A 10964-nucleotide genomic window follows, 5' to 3' on the forward strand; every position below is an offset into this window, starting at 1 on the left:
AAGAAATTACTTAATTTATAGGTTACCTGAAAAAGTTATTTTGTACTCTTATTTTTACTTAGCGAAAAACATACCTTCCAAGATGAAAGGGAATTTCTTGCTCATCGTTTGCCTGAAATCTGATGAAAAAAGAAGTCTTAAAATCAGATGTGATTAGAAATTCATTGTATTAAAACATGGAGCCATAATTTAGTGCTAGCTTCAGGGTCTATAGATAGGAATCCTGTAGATTAGAAATTCGTGTTAAGGTGAAGTATCTCCTTTTGGATAGGATCTAAGTTGCACTTGCCTTACATGTAGCCTTCCGTAGTTACTTTGGAGTTTTTAAAATTTGGCCTGTATATATGATATAATTTATTTAGAAATGGTATTTAAAAGCAAATTTTCACTGTTAGTGTGTAATTCCCTTATGTAACTTTATGAATTGTTTTTGTGGATGCCATTTTACCTTGTTATGGAATTAGAAATGACTATTGTACCCAGTTTCTGAAGTTGATCCTAAACTTTAATTTGCTTTTAAATACTGTTTGGGTGTTTTCTTTTATACTCTTATAGTTTAAAAGTATAGAGATTTTGGGGCTGCCCTGTGGCTGAGTGGTTAAGTTCGTGCACTCCTCTTCGGCGGCCCAGGGCTTCGCTGGTTCGGATCCTGGGCGCAGACATGGCACTGCTCATCAGGCCATGCTGAGGTGGTGTACCACATAGCACAACCAGAGGCATCACAACTAGAATACACAACTATGTACTGGGGGGCTTTAGGGGGAAGAAGGGGGAAAAAAACAGCAACAGATGTTAGCTCAGAGCCAATCTAAAAAATATATGAGTATGGAGATTTTGTGAATATCCAACAGCATCCTGGAACTGTTCGAGTGAAGTACTTTAAAAAGACAAGTGACAAGTTTCAAAGATGGCCACCACCCTGGGCTGCTATTCCCTGCTTTAGGGAAAGAGCAGCACTTCTTAAGTTTAAAAGTTGAGGGTTCTAATATAAAATGTCCCCCTACAAAAACGTCAGAGCACCATCAGTGATAGCCAGTGGCAAGGGGAAGGTTTTAGCTCCCAGTACTAACGCAGAGGAAGAACTCTGCTAGCCTGCGAAACCAGTCGCTTGACAATTCAGCTCTGCTGCCTCTTGCTTGCTCAGTCTATCAAACAACAAGGTATAACGGGCAGGCTGAAGTCTTCCATCTGTGCGCCCAAGCTAAGCCAGCTCAGAGACACTTGCTCTGTGCCCCCTGCTAGTAAATCCATGGAAGTGTGAAACATTTTCCCTGGTTTACAAACAACAGTTTTTTTAGGGAGAAGTAAGAGCCATTTAGTCTACAATAATTAATACCTAGTTTCCCCTTGTACCCATAAAAATGCCTAATACAGTGTGGGGCTGGCCCCGTGGCCGAGTGGTTAAGTTCGCGCACTCCGCTGCAGGCGGCCCAGTGTTTCGTTAGTTTGAATCCTGGGCGCGGACATGGCACTGCTCGTCAGACCACGCTGAGGCAGCGTCCCACATGCCACAACTAGAGGGACCCACAACGAAGAATACACAACTATGTACCAGGGGGCTTTGGGGAGAAAAAGGAAAAAATAAAAATCTTTAAAAAAAAAAAAAAAGCCTAATACAGTGAATCTGAAGAAGCAATTTCTGTAAAAATGCCATTTAGCACCTAAAGTGCATTAGCAAACTGTACACCCCTCTAGAAAACATGAACTTCTGAATTATTACCTTGGCTTGTATTCATCTTAGTAAACAAAAAATATGCTCCAAAAATGCCGAAAAGTTCAGCTACTAAAACTCCTTTAAAGATCTTCTTTGCCAGTGGTTCCATAGTGCGGGCCATCCTAAGTTTAACAAAAACAATTACATGTAAACCTGAATGAGCATGTTCACACTTCTTACCACTTCTATAAAAATAACTCCAATTCCTTCCCACAGTTTGACATTATCTATATAGGAATAAAACCCCAAAGTTACTATATACTTATTTGTATTAGGCATGGCCCACAGTCCCACTTTTCAGTCTCCATGCCTATGGGGCACAAGGTACCAAAAACATGATTGAATAAAGCACAGAGAGTTGATAAAATTGAAGGCATTGTAAAAAGAACAGTTTATGGAACTAAGATTTTAAAGTTGTCTAATACAGAATGGTGGAAGATCGTGTAGATCATTTTTTTACCTGAACTAGGAATTAAGATATAACGTAAGGGACAGAATATGTGAAAGCTCTTTGTAAAGTACCCTACAAGAAACAGGTCATTCTATAAGTGGCGGTACATATTTTATAGCTGGAGGTTTTCATTTATTTATATAACATATATTGAACTATGTGCCATAGTCCAGGCACATTATACAAATTCGAGCAATAAACTCACTGGTTCTTGTTCCTGAGGAGCTGCTAGTCTAACAGTATTTTCAAACTAATAGCATCACTCAAAAGGCTTGTTAAACATGTGCATGCCTCGGCCTCAGCCTGCAATTCCGCAACCGCCAGATTCTGACTCAGCAAGTCTAGGGTTGGCGGCCAGTAATCTGCCCCTTAGCAAGAAACTCCAAATGACTTTTACACAGGAGGTGCCTGGACCACACGAGGAAGAAAAGTGACCACCATCACCCAGTAAGTGGCAAAAGTAGACTTTAGATCTTGATTCTCTTCCCTTAATTAAAATAAAAGCTAATCAAAAGAAAGGTTTGTCTTTATTCTCTTTCTCTACAATAAAAGCTAAACAAGGAAAAGGGCTACATAAGTTGAGAAGATAGCATTTATGACTCTTACTGAATACATGAAACGTAAACCCAAGTTTTTACTCTGCTGCCCTATAACCCCAAAGTCAAGAACGACAGGAGAACCAGTCGTTTTTCATCTCCGGATTTGGATATTGTCCTCTGTCTGCTCTTCCTCACACTGTTCTCTGTCCTCTGGCAGAGATGGCATGTTCTGATACTCCAAGGTCCCAGCTCTGCTCACTCTCCTGCCTTCGTTCGCTTTTGACTCCTCTTCATAGTGCCTGAGGGTGGGGGTAATTAATACCCTACTTTTGTAGGATTATCCTACTAATAGTGTTACCAGGTGTCCCTTCCCCCCAAAATTCCCTTCTCTCATTTTGATAATGTGATCACCCTGGGGACGAAAAGATTAAAACTTTATTATTCTTACCTAAAAGAAATGAAGCAGAAGTTAAAAAAGAACTTACATATAAAACCAAGAGGCGGGTGAATGGGTGGGAAGGGAGAATTGTTTTGCACTGTTAACTACAATGCTGTACACTACAGACAGGAAATAAGTCAGGATCACTACAGAGAGTCTGCTTGGGGTTCTTTTTCTTTTTTTTTATTATATAAGTTCCAGGTGTACAGCATTAAAATTGAACATCTGCGTACACTACAAAGTGATCACTGCCACCAGTCTAGTCACCATCTGTCACCATACAGTTGACCTCCTGCACTCTTTGCCCACACCTCCTTCCCCTCTGGTAACCACTAATCTGTTCTCTGCATCTATCAGTTTTTTATTTTGTTTGTTTTATTTTTTATCTTCTAAATATGAGTGAAATCATACAGTATTTATCCTTCTCTGTCTGACTTATTTCACTTAGCATAATACCCTCAAGGTCCATCCATGTTGTCACAAATGGCAGGATTTCATTCTTTTTGATGGCTGAATAGTATTCCATTGTACATATATAACAGCTTCTTTATCCATTCATGCATAGTTGGACACTTAGGTGGTTTCCATATCTCAGCTATTGTAAATAATGCTGCAATGAACATAGGGGTACATGTGTCTTTTCAAATTAATTTATCCACTTTGAATAAATACCTACAAGTGGAATAGCTGGGTTATATGGTAGTTCTATTCTTAATTTTTTGAGGAATCTTCATACAGTTTTCCATAGTGGTTGCACCAACTTACATTCCCACCAACAATGTACAAGAGGGTTCCCTTTTCCCCACATCCTCTCCAACACTTATGTCTTGTCTTTTTTATAATAGCCATTCTAACACGTGTGAGGTGATACGTCATTGTGGTTTTGATTTGCATTTCCCTAATAATTAGTGATACTGAGCATCTTTTCATGTGCTAGTTGGCCATCTGTATACCTTCTTTGGAAAAATGTCTGTTCAGATCCTCTGCCCATTTTTTAATTGGGTTGTTTTTTTGTTACTGAGTTGTATGAGTTCTTCATATAGTTGGCATATTAACCCTTTATCTCCTGGGGTTATTTAATATTCAAGGAGTAAAAAAACCAACGCAAATACAGCCTACCTGCAGCCAAATCCAGTGTAAGGAATCCAAGTAAAATTTTGTTTTGTTTTGTTGGGAGAGGACGAGGCCAAGAGTTCAAAATATAAAATCCAAATAACACTGTATAATAAAACATTCACCTTTCTTAAAAATATATGTACACATTTTACATTCCAAGTCCCTCATCTTAGGAGAGGTGTACAATTATAACGACTGATAAAACCCATTTGATAAAGACCACCAAAGGCATACCTGCCTCGACAAAATTAGGTTCCTAACTGGCAGAGGAGGAACAAGATTAGACAAGTTTTCGGAGAAGGGTGGAACTTAGGTGAAGTTTAAAGTAAAACAGTCCTCTGATGGGCTCAAAGAAAAGGAGGGCTGTGTGTCATGAGGTTACCGTCACACTGGACTGAGGAGCTGACTCAGGGTGCACAAGCTTAAGACAAAGGTGCAATGTTGCGTCCAAAAACCCCTCATCTGTGCACCAAAGCTGGAAATCGACAGGCCCAGCATCTCCAGCCAACACGATTTCAAACAGCAAGGTCTCTCACACTCTAGATGTTGGAGAACAAGATTTCTCAGCTATCTCCCTGGGTGTGATCAGCAAAAGCAGTTTTTCCAGGTTCCCACGGGCAAGAGCCAAGCAACCAGCGAGGCCTCCGAGAGCTGCCTCAGGCTGGCTGCCCACGATCGTCACCGCCGCACGGCCCCCCGCATCAGGGGACCCTCTCCCCGGTCCTCTGGCTCTCCCCCGCCCGCCCGGGCTCCCTGGACGCTCCGACCCGGCCAGCAGCTGACACGCGCGGGCAGCGCAGGCGGCACCGTCCCCGCCTCGGGGCCAAGGTCGCCGAGCAACCCGGAAACAGTCGGGAGGGCCTGTCCCGCGCTCCTCCCACGGAATAGACACAGTGAAGCCAAGCGTTCCCCGCACGACCCCAGAGCTCTGGAGAGGCCCTCAGAACGCCTGCCTGCTGTGCGGAGCCCACGTCAGGCCGCCGGGCTAGAGCCACGCAGCCGGGTCCTACCTGAGCTGCCGACGCGCGGGGCTGCGCATGCGCAGGGGTTGGCAGAGCCCCGCCCCTCCTGGCGCTGGCCCCACCCCCACACCGTGATTACCATTTATCAGGCTCTTACTGAGTTGATCCTGACTGAGGGCTACATTATTTTATTTAATCCTCACGACAACCCTGTGTCATAAGAGGTGCTATGAGTATCATTTTATAGAGAAGGCAAGAGGTTTACCCTGCCCAGGCTCACACAGCTAATTAGAGACAAAACTTGGGTTTGAACTAAAGACACTGACTTGAAAGCCTGCGCTCGGTCATTTTTCTACACCCTGCAACCCAAAGTGTGATAGTCTCCGAGAGTCAGCATTATCGGCATCGACTGGGAGCTTGTCAGAAATGCAGACCTACTGACTCAGAATCTGCATTTTAGTCAGAGCCCGAGACAATTCTTTTGCAAATTAAAATGTGAGAAGCACTGCGTGTATTGCCTTCTGGGTAGCAGAAGGAAGAGGAGGAGAAGAAAAGGAATATAAAGGTCTGTTAAAGTACTATGTGCAAGACAAAGCCTGAAATACTCAAAGTAGTTAGACACAGATCTGCCTTCACGGAAGTTATAGTCTAGGAGGGGGTAAAATATACCCACAACTAACCAATGAAAAGTGATGAGCGCCCGGCTTCTGATCTGAGGGATCCATGAAGGTTTTAGAGAATGGGCGCTGGAAGGAGCTGCCTGTCAGTGCCAGGTAAAGGAAGTGTCTCTGAGGGCTCTCTGAGACCGCCCCAGTTTTCCTATGTGACTCCCACAGTCCAGCCCACACGGTTCATTTGCACAACTAAACTATCATAAATCGCGAGAAATGTGTATGCGTAAACTATATTCATTTAAAGCATGTCATTATTAGTCAAAATCACTCAGGTCTACACAGATCCAGAGCTCCAAACTCTCTCTTCCACTTCATCAACGTTACTGGCATCCTCTTAACGTTCGGGCTTCACACTGGCTCTTGATCTCTTCTATCTGCTCTTTAGAAACTGCCTCTGGCTTGAACCTCCATTCTATTAATATTATGTGTCTCACGTTCTCTCAAGCTTTTCTCATAAGATCTCTTTTTGCACCATGTTGTTTTTTATTTTCTGTTATTGTTTTTGCTGTCATAACAAATTTTTCTCAAACTTTTTAGAATTCTAGTGCCAGGCATCACCTACTTTGTTGAGGTTCCCTTTTCCCCTTCGACCATTACATCCAGAATCTTTAGAGATTCATCCCCATTCAAAAATTCAGCCACAATAAATGTTTCTCATTTTAAAAGCAACCCCTATGACTTCCAACAAACAATTTATTTAAAAATATATACAGATATCACTTAAGACACTACTCTATGCCCTGAGCTGCCAGGCCGTCCATTGGTTTGAAATATCAGAGCATCTGTGTTAAAGGTACCAGGAAGACAAAACAAGATGAAAAAGTAATTGAAACGGTTCAGATTGAAAAAAGAAAAGAAAAAAATCCCAAAAGACCTTGATAACAAAGGCTGAAACAATTGCACAGAAACTCAATCACTTCCACTGGGGAGTGTATATAAGCCAATTAAGGGAGGTTGTTAACTGGAGTGGGAGTTTCCCAGTATCACACAAAACTTAACACCCTCACATCCACTTCTTACACATTGTGGACCCCACCATAGATTTCATAAACATGCTTTGAGATAAGGAACACTTGGCCGCGAGGGTTAGGGCAGGAAAAGTGGAGACTCCAGTGGAGACTTTTTGATCAATAATAGGGGTAGAGGGCAGGGGGTGTTGGGGAAAGTGGAAGAGACTCTAGTGGCAGATTTTCAAAATGTCACTGATTGTCACAAGTAGCAGGTATAAGGGCTGCGCCTCGGCATAATTGGGGCGAGGGGGTAACTAACTTGCCCCAGTCCCAACCCCAGAATGCAAATGCTCAAGCTCCTCTGTTCAGAAGTCCAATCGATCCTCCTTCAAGTCTCCAGCACCTTCCCAAAGGGTCCTTTGCGGGCTGTGCATTCCCAGTGCGAGCTTGATTTGCTAACTCTGGCCAAGGGATGCAAGTGGCCAGGAGGAAGTTCTCCTTTTGGCATCATGCCTGAGGCACAGAATCTGGCTAGAAGAAGAAGACTGGAAGAAGTCCCAGTCTTCTGTAGCAGCCACAGTTCAAGGGCAACAGGGATCTCCACACTAACAAGGACCTAGGAGTTTACTGTCCATTCTCCCATGGTTGCCTCAGGGTAGGAGCAGCTAGCCAATCTGACCAGGATTCTGAGACAGCAGAGATTAGTCTAGATGAGTCATTGCTGCTGGGTGCCAAAGGACACCTTACTGGACAAGAGGGGCCCAGGAGCTTGGTGATGACCCAGCCTTCCGTTCAGATGGCCAAAAGACACAGCGAGGTGGAGGGTAGACTGCCAGGGGCCAGAGTGGAATGGTTCTCTATCACCTTCGGTCCTGGAGGCCAAAGCATTACCAGATAAATGGTCCTGGATCCCGAATATTTCCAGCATCCACCATCTCCTGGACTCCATCTCTGCCTTCCTGGTGTTCAACTTCTGAAGAAGGGAGCCAGTTTTTAGTTAATTCCCCAAATACAAAGAGGTTACACCCCTCTCCCACATGCAGGATTTCACAGTAAATTTCAATCCTGAACTACATCGGGAAGTAGCACTTCTCTTGTTAAGAGAAAAAAGCATGACTTAATCCTGAGTGGCACCCCACTACATAGAGAGGAAGATAGCACAGGAAGGCCAATTTACTTCCCCCTAAAAATCAGCTTTGGGCCAATCAGGGTACAGGAGCCATATGCTACTTGGCCCCTGCAGTACTAATCAGACTTGATTTCAATCACCTTAGACATTTTGTCACTTGTTTTCTCTCTCTCTCTCTTTCTTTTTTTTTTGGTAGAAAAAAAATTAAAAGAAAAGAAGGTAAGAGGGAAGGATCTCTTTAATCTCAAGGAAAGGAGCTTTAAATACACCTCCCATGCTGCTGCCACCAGAAGCATGAGCCAGGCCAGGATGGGTGGGATGCAAGGAGCTGAAAGGGGAACTGGTATTTCACAGAACATGAGGCCCACCTGCACTCAAAGGCAGGCCAGTGCAGATGCATCACACAGTCTAGGTTATTTTGGAACCATTCATGCTACTGTTCCCCACAACACGCATGCCAGCAATGAAGAGGGGAGTAAGTAGAATTGTAGGGGTTGACAGGCTGCCCCGGGCCTAGGAAGACTAACAAGAATCAGAGCTCACATACCAATTCCAAACAGCCCCAAATCCTCCCATAATGACAGGCATTAGTGTCAGAACAGGATCCAGCCATATTGTCTTTTTTAATGTTTTACCCACTAAGAAGCAAACAAAGGACAACAACAACATTTGAATTAATGTCTTAAATTCTTCCTTCCCCAGGGAAACAAAGACTCTTTACAATGTAAGGGACAATGCCACTAAGCAGCTTGGCCAGGGGCCAGTCCTACCCCTTTTCTTTTTTGGGAGGGAGATTCTGAAATACACAACCTTCCCACCAACAGTGGACAGCATCCCATTATTATGTAAGGTAATAAGACCTTCAAAGGGGAGCACTGTCTGGAAATGCAAAAATAGTAAGATACTCAAATATTCTAATTTTACCTTTTTACATACTTTTAAAAAAATAATCACATATATAACAAAACCCACATACCTCTTCCTAACTAGGAACCCTTTTTGATCAGTTCTTTCCCCTCTGTAAATGGAGATTAAATGTTGCTCTCCTGAGCCGGCCCAGTGGCACAGCAGTTAAGTTCACAGGTTCCCACACTTCAGTGGCCCAGGATTCACCGGTTTGGAGCCGGGTTGCGAACGTGGCACCACTTGGCAAGCCATACTGTGGCAGGCATCCCACATATAAAAAGTAGAGGAAGATGGGCACAGATGTTAGCTCAGGGCCAGTCTTCCTCAGCAAAAAGAGGAGGATTGGAAGCAGATGTTAGCTCAGGGCTAATCTTCCTCAAAACAAACAAACAAAAAGTTGCTCTCCCACTGCCTGCTTCAGTAAGATACTTTCTGCTGACATAAAATTTCTTCAGTTCAATGATGCACATGTTTCCATATGCTTACTTTTTTGAATTGGAAAGCATCTTTGAAATTGGAGGTGGGAATGTAGCCCAACTTATCCAAAGGAAAAACCATTGTATACATTTGATATAGTGTTTGTCTCAAATGCTGTTATTAAATAAAATGTTCAAAAATCCAGGGAATTTATTTCCCTTGCGGTCACAAAAATCTCCCTCCTCAGAAGGAGCCTTTTTTTCAGTGAAAATTCCCGTGTCTTGTTTCTCATAGCAGATAAAGAAGCACCAAGAACACAGTGGCACTAACAACCAAACCCAGGACCTCTAAGAGAGATCTTGGTGTAACTGTCTTTTTGCCAGAGGACTGGGCTGCACTGCCCGCATTCCAACCCCAGCTCCTTGAACCATCGACTCTCCTCACCCCTGTAAAGCTCCAATTAACCTACCTGTAAAATGGTAGTGTAGGGGAGGAAGGCATTTCCTCTATCCTCTAGGTTCTTCCGGCTGGTCTAAGAATTAAATCGACATGAGACAGAATAACAGGAGAAAATCAAAGTTTAATAACATGTCTACATGGGAGAGACTCAGGAAAACTGAGTAACTCACCAAAATGGCCAAAGCCACCACCTTAAATACCATCTCCATTTAAAGACAAGGGGGATGTTGGGGGTAGTAGTTTTGCATTTCAAAGGGGAGGAACCAATTCACATGGAGATGGAAAAGCAAATGTTTGATAAACAAATGTTTGCCATGCCTTGCAAAGACAATGGCACATGGAGAGGATTGGATCAAATGGGCCTTGCTAGATTGCTCCCTGTTTACCACACCTGGTTCATGTTATACTATAGTTACATATGGTGATAGCTCCTTGCTAGAACAGGCCTTCTATCTTAAACTATTTTAGGCAGTCAGGGGGAAGGTCAAAGTTTCTTCTTGAGTCTTTTGTTCTTAAAAATAAGCCAAAGAGACACATTTTGTGGTGGCAAATCTGATCCCCCACAGTGATTTCATAGGACTGTTGTGAAGTTACATTAAATCATCCATGTAATCTTTCCAGCCTGGCAGGATGTGTGGTACATACAAGTGATCAATAATGTTAGCTATTATTTAACCCATATACGAATGCCTGCAGCAGCTAGGTAACTATGCATAACTACGAGTTAACTTATTAAGTGTTAGCATTAGTCTAGAGAAAGGTAAATATAGTTTTAAAAAAAACTATGTTCCTAGAGTTAGAGGAAAAAAATCGAAGAAGATTAAGGAGAATGACATGGAGAAGAGAATGGGAGACAAAGAAGAAGAAAAGCTCAGCATATGTTTAGGGAAACTTGACTTAAGAAGAAGTCGAAGAGAGCAAATTTTGACTCAGAAAGAATCCTAGATAGGATACAGGCTAAATTACTGTAACAAAGAGACTGCGAAAATCTAGTAGCTACAACAACGTAGACAATTGCACCATTTCACACACAGCTCAGAAGGAGGTTTGTTATATGCAGGGTGGGTCAGGGGAGGGGGGTGACTCTATTTCACCAGGTGGTCAAGCAGGCCCGGTTGTCTCTATCTTATTGGTCTACCATCCCCTAGAGTGCTGTTTTTCTTGGAAGTACCAAGCCTGGCTGGCCAGCATCATGTCTGTCCTCCAGG

The 10964-nt window shown here is 43.1% G+C and overlaps 1 protein-coding gene across 7 annotated transcripts in view; it reads right to left on the reverse strand.

The window, feature by feature from the left end:
• Positions 1-10964, reverse strand: part of CEBPZOS (CEBPZ opposite strand) — a 47388-nt gene that overhangs the window by 7416 nt on the left and 29008 nt on the right. For 2 of the 7 annotated variants that reach the window (XM_070512254.1, XM_070512255.1), the window contains 3 exons: positions 9767-9829; positions 1721-1836; positions 75-119 (listed from right to left, as the gene is read on the reverse strand). In XM_070512254.1, the coding sequence (XP_070368355.1) occupies positions 75-119; positions 1721-1836; positions 9767-9798 (193 nt within the window). In that variant the 5' untranslated portion in view covers positions 9799-9829. Of the gene's footprint in view, positions 1-74; positions 120-1720; positions 1837-4262; positions 4360-5269; positions 5331-9766; positions 9830-10964 lie in introns of those variants that run through there. The other 5 variants (XM_070512256.1, XM_070512253.1, XR_011504101.1 and 2 more) reach the window with 4 other exon arrangements.

This window comes from Equus asinus, chromosome 6 (genome assembly GCF_041296235.1).
Source record: "Equus asinus isolate D_3611 breed Donkey chromosome 6, EquAss-T2T_v2, whole genome shotgun sequence".
Classification (NCBI taxonomy): domain Eukaryota; kingdom Metazoa; phylum Chordata; class Mammalia; order Perissodactyla; family Equidae; genus Equus; species Equus asinus.